Source organism: Buteo buteo, chromosome 24 (genome assembly GCF_964188355.1).
Source record: "Buteo buteo chromosome 24, bButBut1.hap1.1, whole genome shotgun sequence".
Lineage (NCBI taxonomy): Eukaryota > Metazoa > Chordata > Aves > Accipitriformes > Accipitridae > Buteo > Buteo buteo.
The window spans coordinates 17,503,802-17,529,088 of NC_134194.1; the positions used below are offsets into that span (position 1 = coordinate 17,503,802).

General features: G+C 37.8%; 1 protein-coding gene across 2 annotated transcripts in view; it reads right to left on the bottom strand.

Annotated features, from left to right (window-relative positions):
* The window catches only part of SLIT3 (slit guidance ligand 3), a 537,089-nt gene that overhangs the window by 216,551 nt on the left and 295,251 nt on the right, over window positions 1–25,287 (bottom strand). For both annotated transcript variants that reach the window (XM_075056287.1, XM_075056286.1), the window contains exon 7: window positions 18,096–18,167. In XM_075056287.1, the coding sequence (XP_074912388.1) occupies window positions 18,096–18,167 (72 nt within the window). The remainder of the gene's footprint in view (window positions 1–18,095; window positions 18,168–25,287) is intronic.

Here is a 25,287-nt window from a genome sequence, read left to right on the forward strand (position 1 = left end):
AGGCAATAAAACATCTATGATAACAGCAATTATTTCAGAAGAAAGAAGGCCAAACACTGCAAAGGCCACTAATTGACAGTGAACTGTCTGCATTACAGCCCAGTTGTAGCTGCAGGAATTTAACCCTGCTGCTCTGGTTGTGCAAAGTACACAGCTCCCACCGCTGTAGGAACTATTTGGCTTTCGAATGGGGACGTTTTCAGGTAGAGGTATGCTCTAAAGGCATTCCGCAAAGCTTTCTGTCATGCACATGAAGCCTTCCCAGTGATGATTTTTGAAAGTATGTGTCTTGACAGGGGTAAGCACACAATACAGTGGCATTTTTAACACATGAAGGGAAAAAATAAATTCTGCTTCAGTCATCTGCTAGCTGCTCCAAGGCCCCAGTCTCATTTTGATCCAACTAAGATTCAGATCCATAGAAACAGATGCACAAACACAAGGAAGCTGTAATAAACAGAAAACTTCCAGAATCTTCTGACTCTTCCAACATCATATGGGGAAATTTGTATCCTGCTGGGTTCTCCCCAACCTTATACCTCCCACCTCTTCTAGAACCCAATATACACTTGTCCCTTGAAAAAGCACTGTCCTCTCATTCAGAAGTCCTCTCCCTGTAAAACTGTTCACATCCAAAATGCTGAATCAGGAAACTGAGGTTATAGACAATATTATTTATGCCAGCAAACTTCCCACCTTGGGCCGTGATCCTTGTCAGATCTTGCAAGCTAAGCAGAAGCAGACTGCAGCAGTCCTAAGGATCCTCCAAGGACTACTTGGAAGACGCATAACGTGGGATCAGCAGTCTTCGAGGTGGTACATCCTCCATCGGTATGAACTGTCATAGTCCCATTGACTTCAATTTACAACCCCAGAGGAACTGCTCTACTAACTCACTCCTCTGCCAGTTGCCCAAACTGGTTAGAGGCACGCATGGAGCTGCTTTCTTCCTTCTGAAGAATAAAGCTGATTTATAGTCCCTACTAATCAGAATTATTTTAAAGGAAAGAACGCTCACTCTGCAATCCTGTCACGATTTGAAAACAACTACCTATCTCCTTCCTCAAACTTTTTGTGCAAATTTAACTACATGCAGTTGCATTTCTGTTCTCTTCTGACTTGCTCCAAATTCATGTACGCCACTGTAGTTCCCTGACAGAGTTGTTAATTCCAGACTCAATGTAATTACTTTAAAAACATTAACCAGTAAAAATGACTGTCATGTGTGTGTTTTTTTAAATAATATTTATGCATTATTCTTTATCCTTTCTCCACCCTCTTGAATAGGAATACAGGTGTTCAGGACTAGATGAGAGTCAGAAAAAATTATACTCTAATGCTAGAAGAAATCACACAATTTTTAAGTAAGATACTTTGGAAAAAAAGGAAAGGATTTAGATTTTGAACCCTAATAATAATACAAGTATTTTACTTTAAAAAGTCAGGTAAGCATCCTTTCATGTTCTTTGGACTAATTCAGAGAGTAGAAATCCCAGGCTGTCAGATCAATAGTCAAACACTCTCAAATTACAGAGTACACAGAGATTTTGTTTCTCTTACTTGGTGTTCAGTTAATGATATAATTAAGAGAGTATAACGAATATTAGAATGCCTGGTGACTTATTTATCTGGTAATAATACTTTCATTACAATATATCTACCTGCTCTGTTCCAGTTAACTACTAGGCATGAGCCAAAAAGATATTCTGGTAATGATGTCAGAAAAAGTTATACAACATAACAAAATTATCTGAAATATTAACTATTTAATTTCTTCAGTTAGTACTTCAATAACTACATTGTAAAATAGTAATTGTCTTAATGTTTTCCAGTCACACTTCAAGTGGGAAAATACACAGGAGGGTTGGGGGTTTTGTTACATACACAAGGCTGTTTGATAACAATATCGCCTGCTAGATCCCAGCTTAAAAAAAGTTATGGTATCCTATTTTATCATTGGCAAAAGGAAAATCCACTATGCAAAAGTCCATTTTTCTAAGTACGAGGCATTTTCATAATGTACATAGATGACTAGCTGTGCATCAGTACAATACACACAGTGATGCTTCTTGTTTACAATCTGAATGGATTAAAATTACAGGGGAAGGGGAGAACATGTCGTATGCTGAAGATGTCCTTTGGTTTTCGACGGTTACAGAGACTGATTTCCTTTCACATTCCATTTCTGCAGCTGATTAGCACAAACAGCTAATCAAATTGAGAAATTATATGGTAGATTAAATTTTTGATTAACACTTTTCCCCAAGCCTTAATAAGCATCTACCATAGTTACTAGAGGTCTGCTGTGCTGGCCATTCAGGTTTTTGATACATGCCAGGCTGCTTTTGTGTCACATTTGGCTGATAACGGGACATTGCAGCATTTGCAAAATTCTCTGTTAGAAAGAAATATTCAGACCCATTTACTGATAGGTAAATGAAGAAAGAGATCTGAAAAGGCACCAGCTCATTTATTATATTTCTAGTTTTAAATGCCTTTTACGATTGGGCACTGAAGATTCTTTAGAGGCTTCTAACATACATGATTTGATAGCAGGAATCCTGCAAACAACAGTCCTCATTTGGCAGCACATACTTCTATGTGTCTATGGGCTTCACTCTAAGTTAAACAATGATGTTAATTTCATTTTCCTGCTCAAAACTCTCTCAACGAACTCTGGAAAGAACAAGGTGCTGTTACCTCACTCTGTGATAAACCTGTATTTTGAAAGTGAGACTTTGAAACGGAGCAGAAAAGCAAACGGGCAAGGCTGGTGGGGAAGAGCCGTATCAGGCACTGCAGCACTGGTAGCACTAACAAGTCTAACATTTCCTTCTGTCTCCTTCAATTACACCACTGCTTTATCACAGTATGCTCGTTGGCTGTGTATGTAATCCGTGTGTTGTGTGTCCGTAACACCATGTAATTGGGCCTAATGCAAGATTATTATCTATGTGCATGCAATGGATAGCTACAAATGGTGCATCTGCAGGCTTGTAACATTCCCAAGAGTGAATTACTGTCATACTCCCCGATTACTGCTTCTCCCACAACTGCCATGGTTTCCAGGCTTCCTATCCCCAGTGCAACTATACATCCAGTAAATGAGACCAGAAAATTTATTAAGACTTAACCAAAGCATCTCCAAACATAATTAGGCCTCTCACGTAAATAGTTTTCTTGATAATGTTATTTCTGTTCAGAAGTGGGTGAACTGATCCAAAAAAAGACTGAGCGGCTCACCCTAAGTTGCCAGTAGAGCTCAGAAAGTAACACAACAGTCCAGCTCTGGCAGTGACAGAAATACAACTTCTCCAAGACCCCAAAGCTTTGCAGAGGGAGTGGAGCAAGTAAATAAAAATATGTGAAGGAATCTTTTCACAGTGTACATGTGGACTGAAACAGTTGAATCAATGCAAGATTAGACATCTCCATCAGTATTTATATCCATAAAGAAGAGGATCTTGGGGTCTGTCTGAAATACTAGAGATGAAACATGAATTTGGGTGACTGCATTAGCAGCAAAATTTAACACTAACAGAACTGTAGACCTCTGTGTGAGCAAATTCATATCACTTACTCTTAAACCTCTCTCCAACTACAGAAAAAGCCATCGCAAAGGGAAAAGAAATTCTCTGTTCCTTGTATTCAACAAGGGTTAAGCAAAGCAGTAACAGGTTTAAATTTCAGAAAGGGGAATTTTGATTCGATATAGGGGAAATGGTTTTTACAATAAGGACAGAAAAATTAAGAAAAGAGCTGTTACAGAGTGTGCAGCCATCAGCAGCAGAAGCGTGTAATAAAAGACTAAATGAATCCCTGGCAGGAATGGCATGGGACTCGATGGTCCTGCCCTAAGGTGGGACAATAGATGACCACTTCAGACCCCTTCCAGCCCTTACGTACCCCCTAATATAACTAACAGCAGGGGCATGTTACCAATTCCAAAAAGTAAATCTAAATCTATTTTTAGTAATAAAACCAGGCCTTGAATTTTATACACTGCCATAATTAATGTTTGTAATTAACTGAGATTGTGGGGTAAAAGGAGCTCTATTTTCAATTGCTGTAAAGAGCTATTTTTCACACAGGTCAGAAGGAATTTGCATTAAATTAAATATTTACTGTTTCTCATGGCCTCTGATGAAAAAGCAAAATGGCTTTGGCACTCTATCCCTCAACACTGAGCACAGTCCTCACCCTCGACTTTCAAGGCATCCAAAATTTGCTCGTTAGGCAAGGTCCAACACTCAACTGGATCTCTTCAGAGTTTTGGTGAGTCCTGAGTGCCTCTTGTACTCAATCCTTTGATCTCCCCACAGACTGTTTAAGTTAAAGCCCACAACTACCATGTGGGCATATAATGAAAGCAACTGATGCTGCACTGATTAATCCATTACTCTCAACTGTTAGAAAACATAATGATCTCACAAGGGGCCTTATTCACTGACATACAGCAGTAGAGCTCTGATCTGACACCTCAAATTAGCAGCAAAAGCAATAACAGCTGGGTCTTTGTCTCAATATTTGTACCCAACTCTAAAATGAGTTGGCACTATACGAGTGCTATTTTTAAACACAATGTTAGCCCAGGCAAATAATCTTCTAAGTAGTCTCCAGGTGACACATAAAATCCACTGAATTAAATAAAAATAACTAGTTGCCAGTTTGTGGTTTCTGTTCTTGTATTAGTCTTTTGCTGATGTGTTCACAAATGTTCTCATCACAGCAACATGAGAGGCTCTAGCATTGTTAACTTGGGAGGCTGACATCAGAAATATGACTAGTCTCAAGGATACAGAGAAAAGAAAATGTTCTTTTTAGAAATGTATGAAAAAATAAAATAAATAAGCTTAGATGGAATTATGCACAAAAGTGCCAGCAGTGTTTACTGCTACAATTGCTTGATTCTTCCCATTCTGTGGCTGATTTTAATTTGCATATAACTGTCAGATTTTAACTATTAAACTTATTATAAAGGCCAGATGTTTACGGCAGATTTTTTTCCTCCCCTTGAAGGAGTGAGATTATTTTCAAAAAACTCAGGCTTTGGGGAAATTGGGTTATTACAATAAAAAATTCTTTGTTTAAAATCCCTGTGTTGTCACCCAGCAAGAACCAGGGTGACCACATCTGACTATAGCAATAACTTTAGGACATATTACCTTAAGTCCTGTAATTGCTGCATTAACTTTCCCTAGAGACTGGCTGTGCCTTTGTTGGAGTCTCTGAGACTGGCGAGGTCAGGAGCTGAGGCTAAGAGCCGAGGAGAGGGAAAGACAGGACCAGCAGCTAAGAAAATGGTTGGGAAAGCTATCTGGGTAAAGAGATTGGGACTAGGAATCAGTGCAAATGGGTAAAAGAGGCTGAAAAATATCATACAGACCTGTACAATCAAAGATTGTATTGTTTTATGTATACAAGCAGGAGCAAAATTAAGGATCCTGGTGACTGATGCTTGGTGACTGATGCTCAAACCTTTCTGGTGTTATCTTTAGCCCTGCATTTATGTTGTATGTGCACATACGTATCATTATGCCTGAATTTACTTACTTACAACAACACACAAATAAAAAAACCATGCTAAACCAAGATAAAGTAGAAAATAGAAGAACAGAATAGAACAGAATAAGCCAAGATAAGGTAAAATATCATATAATAAAGGTTATACAGAGAATGAGGGTACACAATTCATCTAGGTTGTGGACTTTTGTTAGATGTTATGTCAAGAACATCATTCGCCTGGTCTTACATGAAACATTTTACCACTTGCCCTTAAGGAAGACTGCTCTTTCTATATACCGAAAACCATATCTATTTTTGCACACAATCAAATCACCTCTATTAACTGTACAAAATATAGGTACCAGTTGCAACCCCCAATTCTTTCTAAAGCCTATGCCCAGTGAGAGTTGAAAAAGCTTTTTAGAGAAATTTCAATCAGCTGTTCAATCTCCTACATGACATTCTAATTCTAGGCAGAAAATACAAATTCAATTCAGCCTGAATGGAAATTTTAGTTATAAAAGCATTGGTGCAAAGACAAAAGAATGTAAGCTGAAATTATTCTGCCACTGCTTTATTTTTAAATTAAGGATTCTCCAATGAGTTGTTTTTCTAAACCCAAAAATGTCACAAGAAACACTGCCTTCACTTTTTTTTTGAATGAAGAAATTTTCTCAAGTCTTTGCCCAAAGGCTACACATTTTTCAGTTCACTGTATTGGGAATGACTGCTGTGGCTCTAAGTCCCAATTACATCCATGATTTTCTGTAAGTATTTGGACTCATTAAAAGAAAAGTATTTCTGCAAATACTGAATAAATGTTTTACATCATCAGGGTGGTTTTGATGTTTCTCTATGGTATCTAATTTCCAGGGCTGATATTATTGCCTAGAACCACTGGGAACAAAGTCCAATTATCATAATACCCAAACCAATGTCCACTGAAATCAGTGCAAGTCCTGCTGCTGATTTCAGCAGAGAGTGAATCTAGTCCCTGCAATCTATTTATTTAGGTGCAGATTTTCACAAGAGCCATAGTGAATGAAAATATAATTGTATTCAATTTCAACTCACCTAAATTTTGGTTTATAGATTCATTTGAAAATGTCTTGTTTAATGAATTAATATAATGAAATTACTAATAGAATTATAGTACTTCAATATAAATTAATTGTTAAAGAGATACTTTTTTTTTTTAAGGTTAGACAGAGATATCTCTTACTAAATATGGATCTTGGTGTTATCCAACTGCATGTATGTCAGCTACTTCAGTTTATGGATTCTGTGTTACTCCTGCCAAAATCAGTGGAAACTAGATTGAGTTCTCGCTGCATACAGAGGTCTGAAAGCCTGCTGAACTGTCTTTATGGAAAGGATGAAAAAGAATCAACAAGACAGAGTCACATCATATGAATTGTAAGTTTGACACATCAGTACTTCAGCAAAATAAAACAGTTTCTCAGGTTCCTGCCTGAACGGTTGTTTCTGTTTCGTCCATTCTGAAGCTAAAGCAGTCTTATAAACATAATCCAAAGTATTGCAGTCCAACTCTATAACTTGAAAGGAGCAAGAAACGTTTGCCATTTGTTCAGGCTGAAGGCATTTAATGAAGGAGATTTCCAAGGTAAAAGGCTTCAGCATCTAGTCAGTTGAGTGCCGTGGTTTTCTTACAGGACTCCACCGAAAGAAATTCTAAAGAAACTGATTAAATTTGGATCAGAAAGGAACGGTCTCATTCTTTGAAACTGTGTTTTCATTTGCCCCATCCTGAGTACGCTGCAACCTTAATGCTATAACCTTATGGTAAAAGCCTCTATTTTGATAGACTTCCCTACCATAATGAACATATCCTTTTCGTACTTGTTGGCGTAACACACCCAGGAACAGAAAAGCTATTCCAAGTGGCAGATAGAAATTAGTTGTCTTTTCAGAGCTAGAGAAAGTGACAAAAAATGGACTTCTACATCCATTGTAAGGGGCTGTGTGACAATATTCAGTCTCTTTGGGACGGTCATTGTGCCAGCCTGATGCCACTTCATCAACTGCCGCAATGCGGCACTGCCTGCGGGACTGCGGATTCCTGCAAGTCCCATGCTGACCACTAGGACCAAAGAAGGGATGAGCTGGCAAACCCCATGTATGCAGAAGGCAGCTGCTTGAGAAGTATAAATATAACAATGAATAGAAATGACAGTGGCCGCAGTTTAGCTGGACCGTCTGTGTGTCAGTGCAAAAGGTTCTACAAAAGCCTTTTAGGAGGCAGGCAATTGGCACCCATGGAGAGCGGGCTGCCAGAACCCCTGGTTTCCATTTCCCTCCAATGACAGACCTATCAGGTCCTGCAGGCAAAATAATGCCCCTTATTCCTCTCGCAGGAGGAGCCCCCCTGATTTCAGGAGCCTGGTGTCTCAGCTGCCCCTCGGGTCTCAAGGCCATTGGCATTGCCACTGGGAGAAGGCAGCGGGAAGAGATCTTTCATAGTTCCAGCAACACGACAATGGGCATGGTGTGGCACAGAACCGCAAAGGCAATTCTCAATTTTTGACAGCAGAGGAAGGAAAAGAAGCAAATCTTTTAAAGAGGGAGCTTCACCTTTACTGCCAAAAGTGCACCCTCAAAATGCAAGAGACGCAGACCATATTTGTGGAATAATTTTATATTCTACAGTATGTGATGCCCCTACCTGCAATTCATACATGCTAGAAATTAAGGCTAATATATAGGCTTATATAAATGCACATGAATGAAATAGGGAATGTGTGATATACACATTCTGTGAATTTAGAGTTGCATGTATGAACAGTTGTTAAGGAAAAGTTACATTTACAGAGGAAACAAATGTTTTGAAAGAACAAAGACAACACGTAGTTCCTAGACAAGGGCAATTGCATGTTTCTTGGTGAAGCTGGAAAGGGATCTGCTTTCCATCAGGATTTTCTTTTAGTAATACATTAGACAGCACTTGTGTGCATTACACAAGAAAAAGGTCAATATGTTTAAAAACACCTATCTTTCCAATTTTTAAATTTCTCCCAAACACCACCTGCCCATGAGAAGCAGCAATACCTGCTTATATTCATGCATGCGTATGCAATACAGCTACGAAACCATAACAATTTGAATAGCAAATACTCACAGTGTTTCATTTGCGTTCAGTCCACAGAGTGAAAAAGTGCAAAAGAAAATACACACAGGAAAAAATTCGAAGCACTCATGATCTGTTCAGGAATATTCTACAAGCGCTAGAAGTAGCTAAATAAAAGGAGTCAATTGTTCTCCATACACAGCTGTTTCTCTGTAATATCTGCATGCATATAAAATAAAATATAACTGCCATTGTGGATGGTCTGTCCTAACTGTTTCAGCCTAAGTATTAGCTGAAGTGCCTCACCTGATCTCTAACACCCTAGCCGTGGACGGGAAGACAGGGTGTCTTGCAGATAAAATGGACCCAACCCTTTTAAGACATCATTGAAATTGCCCAAGGAGCCAGTAAGAAGCTTGGGTGCTTGCGGAGAGGACTACCCCCCTCCCCAGAGCCCGCCCAGCCCGCAACCTCCTCTTGCACCAACGGGGGCTTCTCAGCGGCCTTTGAGCATCGTCGCAGAGATGCTGCATTGCGGCAATTTATCGATCACAGTAGCCAAGTCCAAAGCTGAAAGCCATGAACAAGATCTGCTTTCCCACCCTCCCTTCTCCCAACAAAGCATTTTTGGTGAAATATACCATCTAAGAGTCTAATGGCAAAAGATGCAAAAGCAAATCTAAATTACCAATCTGGCGAACAAAGACGTTGTTCAGTATATGCTCCTACATCCCTTTAACACAGCCATCACCTTGTCTTCCACAATGTTGTCTTCTATTTTACCCTCAAATAAATCCCAATTTCAGCCATAGTCTGGCACTTTCAAGCCACAGACATCTCATGCCACCTAGCACCGTGAAGACAAGAGGGATGCATGCAATTTTTAAAAATTAATTGCACTACTGTTCGTTGTTTCCCTCAATGGTTTTATGTAGCCACCTCATTTGATGCTCTTTCAACTGACCAAGCTATTTTCTGGGGTATCTCTAAAGTACTCAAGAGCAACATGGTATATCACAACAAAGGTTTCTGGATGATCTTACAGCGTTTTAAAATTTGTTTCTAAGGCTCTGCAGATGTCCTAAGCGTGGCCATCCATCACTCGTACATACTAAAACAATGCATTTGGATTATTCACCCCAAACAGAAACTTAAGAAATGTAATTTCCCTTCAGAAGTATTGAACCAGTTAACATGAAATTGCTTCATTTATAACTAAATTAACATAGAAATTGTGATTATTTGGCTTCAAATTACTTTAAAATTGTTTCATACTTCCACCCTTAATGCAGCCCTTAAATTTTCTTTTTTCTTAAACAGAGAACTGGATGTGCTGCATAAAGAAAGTCTAATTTACACCAATCATATGCCTTTTTTTTTAAAGTTTTAAAAATTATTTTTCCTGATTTAACCATAACATACATGCTTTTTTCATCATATATACTTACATTATATACATAACCTTGTCAACAGCAGGAAAAAAAGACACTATTTGATTTTTAGATCAGAAGCATCTACCTATGCATTTTTTTCAGGTGCAGATGTAATTATCTACTTCAGTTACAAGCTAAGTGTCTACATATTACTGTTTTGACTTCTAATTTACTATAGATACAATATTATTGTCGCTGCTAAAATCATTGGATAATGCTAATAACAAGTAATGCATAGTATCCTGATCCCAGCAGCTACAGTTTAAGGTTAAATATCTGACACAGTGCTTGAAGTGGTAGATCAACAATTCTGCTATACAGAGCTCCCATCATAATTTTACTCTCTCTTTGCAGAGAAACCAGGATTTTGAGTCTTCTCTTTTATAAAGACTGGCTACAGCGCAGAGCCTTTGTCTATGTTGTTCTACCAGCACAGTGGAGGGACAAAAGCTACCTCTGAAAAAGACAAATCATTTATACCACTACAGGTCATAAACAATACCTTTAATTGCACACAGAAAAAAAAGAAGGTAACCATTATGTGTTTTGAAACATTTTTTAAATCAACATATTTTGCTGTTGTGGCGATTGACCCCACAGCAAGCAGGAGTTCCCGCATTCACCACCAGTACATCCAGCTACCGTGGTACCATCATCCAGATGCTTTGGGGAGTCACCTAAACAATGAATTGCAAATTATGGCATAAAATGACTACTGATCTACCTTGAACTTGTTACTTTCCCTCAAGAACTCTGTCATCACCTCAACTTTATCTTTTATTCCCATCATAGCCTTCAGCTCAGCTTTTGGTTAAGGTGTTGAGCTGCGCGTCTGCATTACATACACAGTTGAGTGTCCTCTGGATTAAGTTGTTCACATTCATTTGACTTTCAACAGTCAAAATGCTTGTTCTACATCTTTTATATTACTGACGAGGAAACTATATTAGTCAAAGGGGAGGGAGGGCAGGTCACAAGATGAACAGAGCAGAGCATGCAAATGAAACAATATCATGGGAGAGAAGGTTTGCCAGAATGTCTCCTGGAGTTTTGACTTTGGAGTCTCTCGGAGCAGTGACTGCAGCACCAAAAAAGGGCTTACACTACACAAACCATAAAACTGGGCTTCCTCAAAAAGCATATTGGTCAGTGATTCATGAAACTAATAATTCTAACCTGGCACTGCTCTTATCTTGATAAGTTCTGCAGCCCGCACAGCTCCAGGCTATTCTTAAAGGGAAAAAACCCCTCCAACCTAATGGGAGCAGGAAAGGAGAACGAGCACAGCATTCAACTACTACATATGCTCCAGGAGGGGGAAAATCCATCTTTTCTAAATATGTAATATAATTAGGCATCCACACTGAGGATTGATAGAAATGTTCATCAATTTTCTGGGACGTGCCTGGAATACTGCAGGATTAGCAAAATCATTGATCAATGAATTTATGCAAATATATTCTCCCCATAAAGAGAGACTTACATTACATCTGTAACAGGCATCAGTGATTTTCAGAGGCCCTCTCTTGCCCGCTCTTATTTTATCTCAGCTGGTCTTTGATATAAAGCCTGTCAGCACAGTGCCATCTGGATAGTGTTCCTTTCACTATGCTGTACTTCCAACCTCGCATTTTGTAATATGTTATAGAACAGGGGTTACCTCAGATTTCATTTCCATATCTTGAGCAATGACACCAGATCTCTCACCGACATGTATCAGCAAATAATGACATTTCTTATCAAGCAATCATGTAAGCACCCCATCTTTCCTCCATCAATTCTTTATGGTAATTATGTACCTTATTTCACTAGGGTCCATTGGGGGGTGCAGTATTTTTCTAAAAGTTCTCCAGAAAAAGGCATTTCTGTAGTTAATCTTATCTCCAACTGATTTATATAACAGAAACCTTTCTAATGACACCAGCCAGGTTCTTCAGCAGCATTCCTCCTTCCCTTAAAGACCTACAGCAAGACAGGAGGCAGGAAGAATGGGACGGGTATAAACTACAGGACAGTCTAGTAAGTAATGGAGTAAAGAAAAATAGAAATTATCATTTGTCCACTGATACCTCTATACTCTGGGTGCACTGCTTCTCAATTGCCAAACTGACTTTTGTTCTTCCTCTGGCATAACTTGATTGCCCATGATAGAAGTTCGACGTGGAAAACTGAGGATACTCTTAGAAAAGCCAAACTCCTTGTTTTTCACCTAATTTCACCTAACTAGTAGATACTTCATTTACTCATATACCGCCAATAGTTACTCCCTTCAGTTTTGTTCTTATGACACGTATTATGTACGTGGAGATTGATGAAATAACTAACGATTGTAAATTCATTTTATTAATTTACATAGATTTGAGCTAACATATACCATTGGGTAAAAAAAGAAAACAAAACAAAACACAACACCCCCCCCCCAATCATTTTAATTCTACTGTACTAAAACAGCTATGCACATTTTAAATAGAAATCTCATTTTCATTATTGCATTTAGGTATTTTGGTATCAGTTCTAGGAACACAATTTACAGAGCTCAAATTTTATCCTGATTGCCTCAACCGATCATAATTTCCAGCAAGATAGAGGAGGAAATCACATTTGTGTGGCATTTTCAAGCTTTCATTAAGCAATGACATCTCATATATTTAGAATTATGTCATGACTTTCGCGCCCTGACTCTCCAGGTTGGAAAGCAAATAAAAATCTTCTATCTAGTTAAGATATGCCCAGAATAGCATTTTGCAAATAAGTAAAACTGACTATATAACTGAGTGTTCAGCATACAGAAGACAACCCTAGGAACAATTAAATCCTGGCTGTAGCAAAAAATAATGATTCATGTTCAGAAAAGTTCTTAAAAGTTTGCTAGGACAAAAGGTAGTGTGTATTATAAGCACACTCATCCATGACATCTCTATCAGAAATTGCAGATTACTGATTTTTTTATGAAACAGAATCCTTTATAAAAGGAATTGGATTGAAAAAAGGAAAGCATGAATAACCCTATTCCACTTGTAAAATGCTTGCAATGACTGGATGTGTCAGACAACATACAGAAGAACAGGGGATGTGGACCGCAACTGGTCTGACAGATCGTGCTGTGTCCCACTGAACACGACTCAGCACCAAATGAGAGTTTGAAAGAAACCAGCGTGTGGCGCTTGTAGCTGTGTGCTTTTCTGGGCATTTGTTGTGGGGCAGGAAGAAGAGTGAGGCACAAATGTTTGGAGAGAAAAGGCTATATATGCAAACGCTGACAGAACAATTTCAATTTCTAAGACTCCTATTATTTTCATTTTAAGATTTCAGGGATGGAAGGGTGGTGTGTCTTAACTTATGTTTACACTTTACTATCTGAAAAATTAACTTTTTTTTTTTTTTTTAAGATCAAATATTTAGGCCTCATTTGGAATGAAAGTTACAACTTAAAATTGCTGTGAATATTTGGGTGACTGTACTTGCACTTCTTCAGTATTACCTGTGAGTGAATTATCATGATTTTTCACACTAAAGTGCCCAGAGTTGAATGGCGGATTCCTGCGTGCATAGTTTGTTGCTACAGACTCAATGACAGAGTCAGTGCTCATTCATTTCAAAAAGCAGGTGAAGCTCAGGAAAGAGGATTTTCAGGCTCAGAGATATTTTATGAAAGACCTACAGCAATTAACATGACTAACAACAAACAAAACCCAAAATCATTCCATAGCTCTGTACAGCACGAACTCATTTGCCTTCTGTAATAGAATACTATCCACAGACCTTCTAGGATTAGCTCTGGGTATGATAAAATCTTTGGGGTTTGGGAATTTTTTTTACAGAAAATCTGCAATGAACAAAATGTGTTCAAGCTCTAGTCCCTCTGGCTATCATTATAAAGTAGGAGGAAAAACAGCTTTTACAATATAAAACAAGGAAAATGCTCCACCTAAGTTGCCAACAGTGACTCGTAATTCTTTCTGTCCTGTCCACATGGCACAACTGCCATGTCACCACACAGTTTTCAAGCTACCCTAGTGAGGCAAAACAATAATAAATAAATTAAAAGGATTTTTTGCTAAATTGAGTTCTGTATCTTACTGAGTATTGTTCAGCACTTCCAGTCTAATGACAATAGCATGTTCATTCACTCAATATTACTAGTTTAACCCGTTTGACTGAGCTTGTTGAACCACCTTGAAATTAATTCCTTTTATTCATGTATCCTAAGAGACTGAAGGTGAAATTCTGAGCCCTGAAAGAGTTTTAAATCCCATGCTTCATAATTTTGGACATTTGGAAATGAAGCTATGGACTAATTTCTAATCTACAAAGGATATGAACGTTGTATTGCCACACACCATAAGAAACACTAGACAATTATTTTGAAGACTTCTTTGGGGGTTTTTTTGGTTTTGTTTTGTGAGGTTTTTTTAATAATCTTTAAACGTGCTTACAGCTACACTAATCATATTTCTAAATAATAACTATTATTGACAGATATTGCTACAGGACATAACTAAAAATTAAGCAGAGCAGAAAACCTTCTCCTACTGAAAATGATGTGTTAGTTAGTGAAAGTTTCACACCAATTTTCTTCAACTTTCCTCTGCATTTCTATTCCAACAGGTCATAAGTTAGTTAATAACTTTTACCACCCCTTTACAAATACATGCATCTTTTACATTTTATTGCTCTTTCAGTGGTTACACACACCTTTCTGTGTCTTGGAACGCAAGAACAAACCCACTGAAATATGCTTTATCATCTCGCAAAAAGGGGGAAAGGCAATATGTCAACAAGAAAAATCCCTATTTTATCAACAAATTAAAACTAAAAACTTTATGGGAAGCCATACAAAAAATCTGACACGAAATTGAACAAAAGCAGCCCCAGTGCAAAACTACCAAGAAACAGTGCTTAAGTAAGCGTGTCAGTTCTGCATGTAATTTCTCAGACATTATTTTCACCTTGTCACAGGGGCAAAGACAATCAGCAGAAGGCACCAAAGCACTTTAAACTCAACATTTTTGCACCTTTTTAACCCAAAATTCAGTCACCAGTAGCACTTGGCACTGCATTATGGTCTACATAGGTCAGATCATAGGATCAGGGACATCTTTTGGGACATATGAAACATGGAAGCTCATAAAAGAAGTGATCAAAAGACTGTCTGTATTGGGAGCCGCTGTCAGTGCCTTGGTCTGATCCAAGCTTCAGCTGAAGTTAGCAACTCATTGCACCACGTCAAGTATTGAAATTAGTCACAAATTTCAGTCTTGTTTTCATCTCTGCCTCTGTGCTATTTGTTGGTACAGTAACGTATTCATAACACAGAAAAAGAAAATAAAAGTAGTAAATGAAAACAGCTAGTTGATAAGCAGAAATAAGTAATGTGGTCCATGGAGTGCTCTTCATTTTGAAGGATAACTGCACAACTTCCTTCTCTTCCTACATCTACCAAATCACCAAGCTCCTTGCACTCATGTCTTTTGAGGAATTCAAGGTGAATGAAAACTGCAATCCAGAAACCAAAATGCTTTTAAAGAAAGTGTTCTTAATTTATTTTTTTGAGTAATGCTAAGCATTTTGTATCTGCCCTGAGTTTATCTACAGAATTTAGAATTCTGTAGATGTGCGGGAGTGCAGAGAAAAGGTGCAGAAATGTAAACGTTTGATATCAGAAAGGTCACAAGATTTCAGTAAGATAAAGAAGAAATACACTATTTGGTACCCTTGCAAACTGTTCAAACAGATAGTTAGATTAATTTTTGTCTGAATCATTAAATATTTTCTACGTATTGCATTACAGGTTAAAACATATCTGCATAAAATACATAGTGGGTGTGAAAGGATGAAATTTGGTTTCACTTGTTAATATTCTTTGATGGTTCAAATCACTTTAATTTTTTAACATTTATGACTGTTTTACACCTGAGGATATGATATTCTCTAGGGCATGAGCAAATTTATTTTGATAGATTAAATGCTCAAACTTTCTTTGAAGAAAAACTTGGGAAAAAATTCAGATTAGGTTGGAAATATAAAACTCACATTTTGTGACTGCAAGAAAAATACCTTTAGAAATAGATACTATCAAGATATTTTCTCAACTCTTAGAATTAAGATTGATTTTTCCTGTAGCAGTATGTCTGTGCTGAAAATTAAAAATGCATTACAGAACTGATTATGATGTATTTTATATATCCTCCTCTTCTCCCACCCACAAATAACTGGCATAGAATTAATCAATTAAACTCAGAGAGGTAAATAAACTAATTCAACATTTACTACATGCTGGGGAGAGGGCACGCATTCCCAGCAACTTTTTCAGAGCCTGCAGAAGTCGGTATATTACAAAAAAGGCTCTATTTATTGTCCAGCCTATTTTAGTGAAAGTTATAGCACAGTCTACTGTCAGTGGAGGACTGATTCACTCTCCACAGATATGGAAAATCAGTCCATCAAAAAAAAAAAAAAAAGAAAAAAAAGTCAATTTTGTAGGAGTTCCTGGGGTTTTTTTCTTCCTTTCTTTCACCACACAGTAGACTTTTCAATCTGACAGACAAGTAAAACTTTATAGTGGTAACACATGACTTTTCCTGAAAAGTGCTATTAATATAGAATTCAAACAATACTCTTGATAGCATAAGTTCCCAGATAAGAAACTCTGCAGATACGTACTGTTAGCTCAATATAAGCAACACATGCTATCTGATCAATATCAATATTCCAGCCTGGGAGAGAGAGGGGCCAAAGGTATCTCAGCTGACGGTGACAAACATGCACAGCCACCACTCCCAAGTCCCTCAGAAAGCTGAACTTGCTTCTGCTGAAACTGATGGCAAAACTCCTTTGAGCATCACTACAAGGTGGGTAGAGCCCTTGGGGAAGAATTCCCTATATTACCACATATGTATTCAAAACCACTGTGATGCGTGGCACAGCACCATCTATAAAGCCTGTTGTTTTGCCTGTTCTCAGAAGCCAAAGACAGTGTCTTAAGTCTGCTGAACCTCCAGGTGACAGGACTGTGAGGCAGGTGCTTACTTCAGCCATCTACCATTTGCTGTTTCATACCATGTTATTTAAGGGCAAGCTTTTCAGCAGTCTGAGCAGGCCTTCCCTGCTGTGTTCAAGTGTATATTGTTTCAGTGCTGGACCAGTATTAACTCCAGTTCAGATGCTAAGGGTTTGAATTTTGGAGGGGTTGTGTCTCCCCCTCCCCGCTCCCTTTCCATTTTGGCTTAGGACTGTGTGCTTCCACAAGTATTAACACTTTCAGCTTTGCAGTATTAACTTTCAGGTAACACGGAAAGCTTTATATCAGTTCATATAGTCAAAACCTATTCCAGAAAAGGTCTCTAAGTGAACAAGTAACTATTAGTAATAAGCAAATTATCTGCTCAGATACTGAGCTCTGGGTAATATTGGATTTTACGTTACAATGACGGTGCTCTAAATCTAATGTGCTTTTTCTCTGTTAGAGTCAGCTTTCATTGTCAAATCCTGTTTTTCTTTTTTTGGTCTGTGCTGCAGCTTTAACAGCCGATGTGTAAAGTTTGTGGTACATGAAGAGCACAACGTGGTGTTATTTCAGCCCTCAGAGAAGGATCCTCCCCAAAAGCCAATGACTGCACTGAACAAGCCTGCCAAACGCCCGTCTCTCCTCCCTCTTACATACCAAACACCTTTTAAACAGCTTTTTGTCTAGGGCAATTGTCAGATATCTCATAATATTGTTCCCCACGAACCTGTTACCTATCCGCCACTCGACATTACGCAGACCTGGCCAGGTTTCTGGCTGCAGAGCATACATCGGACGCACTTTGAATACTGCTGAACCCCATCTGTTCCTCACGGCAGCGAGCACGGCAATATCCCTGCTCCTCAGGAGCGGCAGCAGAGAAGTCGTCTATTGTGGTTTAATTAGCAGTAACCCCAGCCTGGGGGAAGTGTGAGATTTCACTTTGCTACCCACCCCACCGCTCCGAGGTGGGAAGGAAGGATATCAAGCCCCCAGCTTCGCCCAGCACTGCAGCAAGGGGAGAGCCGCCCCCCCGCCGCCCCGGCACAGCACCAAGTCAACTCACAGGATCTCCAGGTCGCGCAGGGCTCGGAAGGCTCCATCTTCGATGCAGCTGATCTGGTTGTTGTCCAGTTGCCTGCAGAAAGGAAGGGAGAGGATGAAGGCTGGCTGGTACGGGCAGAACTGCCTCGGAGCGCCAGGTTGGGGGCTTCCCCGTCACCGAGGTGTCCCTCCACCCCCTCGCAGCGCCTGCTCGCCACCCGGCGCAGGGCTGCTCGGCTGCCACGCTGCTCTGGCTCTGCTCGCTGCTGTCTGACAGCGCTGCACGCTACCGCACACTGAAGCCTGTCAGGTCTCAGTAAATATTAATTGCGCCTTTTTTTTTTTTTTTTTTAAAGGCAGAAGGGAGTAATTTCATTACATTAGGGCATCCAATCCATTATGAGCTTTTACCGTCATGTCACTGAAACAATTTCATTAAGCTAAAGGCCTGTAAATCATTGGAGGTCACTGTGCTGCCCTCCGTGACCTCCCAGAATGCCTTTTTTCTTTTACTGGAAGTTGGAGTCCTCTGTCCTGACAGTACTAAATCTCCAGGCTTTATCTGCCCAAGAGCTGTGAGAGTGCATAGGGAATATACCAATTCCAAATTAGACTCAACTAATCTAATTTTATAGTCTTTTTATTATTCTAAGCACCAAATGTCTGTGGTGGTTCGATGCCTCTCTGCATTGTTACTGGTCCCATCTGGTAGCCCATTCTATTGAAAGATTTCTGACTAAATACAGATTCTGTCTAACTGCATCAGGGAGAGCAATCCAGTGACAGAAAGCATTATACACACATACACTTAAAACACTATTTTGCTTCAAAATGTGTAATTTAATATTTGGACAGTGGAGTTCTCTCATTTGTCTCCCTGCATACGTATGATTTAAATATATTTTACAATATATGTGTGGATATAGCAGTACAGCTACATCTGTCCCTTTTTCTTAGAAAATTGAAGTTGTAAGTTGTAATTTAAAATTCAGTGATTACGTTTTCTGACACCTGATCCCTTAAATAAAATTATGTACCTGCCCAAGTGTAAGTACAATATCTGCATTTTGTAAAAAAATAGATGCAGGCTCCCAACTATATTATACTGTCCTTTGCCCACCATAAACTTTAGATTTGGTGAGGCAGGGACCATTTGTTCTGTGTGTGTAAATTATCATGAACAAATATACCAAGATTGCATTGCAGTTTCTGGTTGCTATTAAAAAATAATAAATATATATGCAGAGATAGCAAATATATTACAATATATATACGTATAATATATTTGTATAGTTTTACCAACTTCAGCTATTTGCTGTACTTAATTTTTGGTCTAAATAGACATTTTTCATAGCTTTCTTATTATACAACAATAAAGTACAGACAGAGCAAATAAAACCTTTATGCACCCCTTTAAATACTGAGTTTGATCTACTAATATTGACCATCTTGAATATGTGTATATTTGAAGACTATAGGAAACTTAACCCTTGTAATGTAGCCTGGTCTTGATGAACATCATGTTTTTTATGATTTACAGTGCATGAAAAACCAGGCACACTATAAGGTCTACTAAAAAACTTAGCAAGCGTAAAGCCTAGCTAAGGTTTCTCATAGCTCTTGTACTTTTGGAGAACATGCTGAATTTGGCAAAACTTCAGCAATGTCTCCCATACTGACAGATACCAGGATGCATAATCATCCAAAATTGATTTTTCTGTACCATAAGAGTTGATACATAGTACATATACATATGTATATAAGTATATACATACATATTTATTTATGTTCTCTGCGTTACTCCCACCACCTAGCAAAGTTGCTAAAAACTATATATTTTCGACTGCTGGGAGGACCCGCGGCTGCTGAGTGGCTTTTCCCAAGATCCCTGTTTAATTGTGTGGGTTGTTAAAAAATTTGTTGCTCAAACAGAAAGGACGGTGCATTTCAGGAAGAATGAACTTAAAATGAGTTAAATATAATGCTGGTTGCATGACTAAGAACTTTACACTTCAGTTGGCTTTATTAAGCGTAAAGTTGGCACATGCTAGCACGATGAAGAGAAATCAGGCGCAACTTGAGAATCACGTCTCTTCTTCTATGGGAAGTACTATATATTGCCTATTTTTATTTGAGTTATACTATAATATTGATTTTTCTGCCAAATACACTAAAATAAGCAAATAAACCCAGTATGCTAGTCACAAAGTCTTCTGATAAAAGGGCTTCATATGTGGTGTGTTGGGTTTTTTAAAAAATGTTACTCTCGTAGATTGGTTTTTGTTGAAAAAGCATAATGACAATCTTAATCATATTTCTATAGGTCCACTCATGCTAATGCTAACAACCAAGTTTAGTCTGTGTGATTCATCCACAGGACAACAGCAAGGGAAACCTCTAGATGCCCAGAAGACACACACTTAGCAGGATAGTCAGTAAATGGGGAAAATATTCATTAGAGATACACCCTGATTCTGTGTGCCCCATAAACTAAATCTGCAGAGTCTCTGGGTGACTTCCACATGCTTAATGCTTCTTTTTAACGGAGCTTATGTTTCCTGATATCTGTCACACCAAAACATTCACATTGGTGTTTAAGCATAAGAGTTTCTTCTCAAAAGAACTATTAGTTGTCTTAAAATTAGGCATGACTGGTTTTGAGACCCTTCGCCTCCCCGTTTATTTCTCCATGGGTAAAGATGGAAATTCTATTTCTTTGCTTCTGTACAGCACCCTGGTGAGTGGTTAAGCAGAGACTAGAGATTTGAGAGTTTAAAGTCTAAACGATGTCCTCCTTCCAAGACAATGTGTTACTTTAAAGTTTTGAGAAAACTTCAGGTAAAGCCTTAGAGAAAGGCAAAGACAGGTGTTCAACACATACTTTTATACCCGTGAAGACAAAACAAAAATCCTGTGATGTGGGCTAGCAGCCAGATCACAGACTCAAAGTGGGTAAGCTGTACACGCAACATTTGTTGAGAAGAATGTCTTACCTGAATAAAAAGCATCATATGCAGAGAAAGTAAAAAATCAGCTTTAAAAAAAATTTAGCAAAATCAGTAGTTCAGAACAGGTGGCACAAGTATTTCCTTGAGGAACATGTGACACTGCTCCCACTTCTTCATCGCTGCCTTCTGACTGGAGCACTCACACACACCCCCCCCCCCCAGAGCACTGCTACCTGAGACACAGATCAGCTGCTCCAGGCTTACAGGTAAATTTAAAAAATGGTCTCAGTCAGCAGAAGCATTTATTCAGATTTAAATGCCATCTCTATTTGTCAGTGTTCATACCCTTTCTAGAAGATCTTTTTCTCCTCAATATTACAAACAGGTTGTTATGCATGTAACAGTGTAATGTAATGGTGAAAAAAGGTCAGACAACACAAACTCACATTTAAGAAACCATTCTAAAATTGACAAATTCACTTTTTATACCCCCATTCCTGCCTTTTGAAAGAATACAGCACTAAGCTCAGACTTTATCTAAAACTAGCAAGTGATTCAACTGCCTCTGAAGAAAATAAGGGTTCTCACGCAGAAAAAGTGAGCCTCTATATTTAAGAGGCTAAAGGATGACTGAAACTGCAATAACCAAGCTGTGTGAAATAGCCATACGATACGTATGGCACATGATAAGAGCTACAAGCCAAGGCACAAACAAATAAACACTGCCAAACTTTGAACTTCCAAGTTTTTGCTAAGTTAGATAGACATCTAACTTTTATTTAGGTGAAAGTGTTTGGGTTAAATGCCTAATCTCTCATGCATTAGACACAAAGCACCGGACTTGGGCTCGGTGATGTTGTCAGAAGGGTTCTCGCTCCAACATCAGTGAGCCGAGATCCCAGCCTGGGAAACCCAGCAGCTCGCGTGTGATTGAATTACCTACTCTGACCTCACCTAAGAGGCTCCAGGGATCCGAGATCTCCGTGACAGGCAATTAACAACCAGACAATACTAATAGATACAAAGAGCAATACCGGAAGATTGCAGAGAAAGGAGCAAAACACTCAAGCAAGGAAAATATTGAATGGGTATATGGGATTTAGGTGAAGTGTGACAGAGACAAATGCTTATAAATGATGCGAGAATTTATAAAACTATTTGGAGAAAAAGGCATCTTTCATATGGTAGAGCTATAATACATAATGCTGTATGCATTATTATAATCTGACTCTAACCATGACTCAATAGCTACTCAGTTTTTATTAAAAAGCAGGAAAATTATGTGGCTAAATTATACGCAACTGATTGATCATTGTCTATCTTTAAAATTGATGATTTAAAGAAAAAACCTTAGACACAAATCACCTTTCTATGAAATGAGAAATAACACTGCATCCTAATAGATTTATATCACTGGACGGTCTATGGTTTGGCCAAGACACCGCTTTAACTATTTAAACCACAATTTCTCTGACAGAGTATAACTCCAGCTTATCCATTTAGATTTGTACATTATCTATCATACATGAGAGTTAAATTTCAAATAACATTCGGAAGGAATAGGATTTTACAATGTTGATATTCTTTTGCCATTTGAAATAATCCTCTAAATACTGAGGCTTGGAGGTTTCGCTCACAACAATAAGGAATATTTAGTTTTCAAATGCATTTGAGAGATAAAAATCCCCAGCAACAAAGCTGATATAATTTTCATCAAGCTACTAGATTGAAGATTTAAAAAAAAAACCCAACAAAACAACAAACAACCCAAACTGTTCTGAAACATTAAAGAATTTAATTCATCCAGGGTGAAATTTTCCAATACCAAAATAATCTAATCTTTTACTAGCATTAGAAGTTAGTTAATGTTTAAAACCCTACATTTATATTACTAGCAATGTTTCTTCATAGTACACCAACTAAGCTGATGCCATATATAAAAGCTTTCAATATTTTTTCTGCAATTAGCCATACTCACATTCATGAAGAAGAGGTCCTTCAAGCATCAACATTTCACAGTAATGAACTACATAATCAGTGTTTTGTACTTTGTTTCAGTTTTGTGTTTTTTTTTTCCATTTACAAACACTACCGAGGCCACTGCAGAGCTCAAGTGTTAATCTGGTTTTTAATTATACTGTGATGGTACTTTAATTACTATAACCTCTTTCTATATTTTGTCCAGAATCTAGTTAAATGTTTAAATAAAAGCCCGTATTAATAAGTACTGTAATAAATACTTTTCAGATTTCTTTGTTTCTTATATTTTACGTTTAGCGCATTTAGCATAAAAAGAAGTGTTAGAATAGTTGCATATTTAAGAAAGCTCTACTGTTATAGATATGAAATTACCACTGCTACAAATATCTACTGTTATAGATTTGAGATTAAGCAAGAGCCATTTCCTCATTAATAAAAGACATGCATATTTAACCAGAAGTATCCATATTAAAGTTTTTGTATTATTAAAGTATTTAAAGGAATTTTCAATAGCCATTTCACTGGAAGGTAAATTCACTGTAACTTATTATAGAATTGTTGTTAGAAAAAAATGAATTCTGTTAATTACAACTCCAAAAGAACCTCGGTTTGGACAACATTTTTCCCAAACCTTTTCAGTTCTTTTTTCTAATATAATCTGCTGGGTTTATGCCATCACTTTCCCATAATGTTTATACCCTGGTACTGAAGTTCTTCCATAACCTGTAAGAATTAGAGAGACACTCTATAACATTTATTGTCCAGCCTCCAAACCTGTCCTTATATAATGTTAAGAATATTAAAATTTCAAAGGAAAGTAACACCAATACATCTATGTAAAATTTCTCACATACTAAAGTCCTTATCCTTAAATTAAATTGATAAGGAAGCACCATAAATGGTAATAGATGGTCCTTTGAAGTAATACTAAATTCGATTAAGTTGAAATAATATAAAGTTGTTTCAAAGTAGCTTTTAATGCATTTTTCATGTTTAATTTTTACTCTTTATTGATGCTTTACTAAAATCTTTCTATAAGAGCTTGCCTGTATTAGAAAATTTAAAGAATTGATACATTGAATTCAACATTAAAATAATTTTCAAATGGAGTAAATTGGTGGTGCAAAACAAATGACAGAGCTGCTGTGATCAAGCTGAAATCTCCCTCTGGGATTTTCACAAGTGTTCCAAAATTCTTTTTTGTTTTGGTTTGTTTTGTTTTGTTTCCTAAAGATGCGGTGTTGCCAAAAGCTATGGTTGAAGCATTGTGCAGAAACAGCTCATCTGCATGAAATGGTTGGGCAGTGTCATATTCTCTGTCTTCAGTTTTCATACCCGACCTATGTTGCCAGGTTGTTAAATAAGGAGGGAGGGATATCTGATTTGGAGGGGAGGAGCTGTTTGTAAATAATTACTGTCCAGACTATTCAAAAGTATTAAGTATTTACTCTAAGTTTTTTTATGATATTAACTCACAATTCAAAATGTTGCTTTCAAAAGTAGACATCATATTAGCTTAATGCAAAACTTAAGTGGCAAATGAACATGTAGACTACTCCTGCCTCCTCCGACATGGATAAATACACACAAATCCAAGATTTTCTTTCAATATCAAGGGGTTTAGAACAATTCTTTTTTTCTTCTTTTTTTAAGTCTCTCTGGTTGCTGATGTAACAAATAGTGCATACCAAGCACAGAAATGGCTGTCTCCATAGCAATTGGGGCAGGTTTTGCGGTTTCCCTAGTTACTCTTGACTGATAACCATCTGTTGTTCTCCTCTGCTATAGCCCCAAAGGGGAAAAGGGGAAGAAATGAGGAAGATAAAATGGGTGTTAGAGAATACAAAACTTATTTACTATAGAGTTTTTTACATTTTCAGAAGGTTTGCGCTTATTAAATTTTTGTTTTATTTATTGTTATTTTCAGTTGACAAGTATCAAAGAGCACATGTAAAGGAAAGTTCTAATTCCAAAAGGTTACTAATCATTCACCTTATGGATAGGAAATCATACTACAGAATCATATTAGGAATATTAATAGGAAATCATATCATTAGGGATGCTACTATGAAACTGTGGAAAATGTGAAACTAAAGCACTTACATAGAAAACAATACACAGATATTTAATCTAAATAATTAGTAGAAACGTGTAATTTACAAAGAGCATTAGGTAGAGGAGGTGCAGAAGGTTAGCATCCACCTAGCTGCTGCAGGTGGAATAGGATCACGAAGTAACTGCTACTTTCCAGCCCTGACCTGCAATAATGGCTGGAAGTTACCTCTG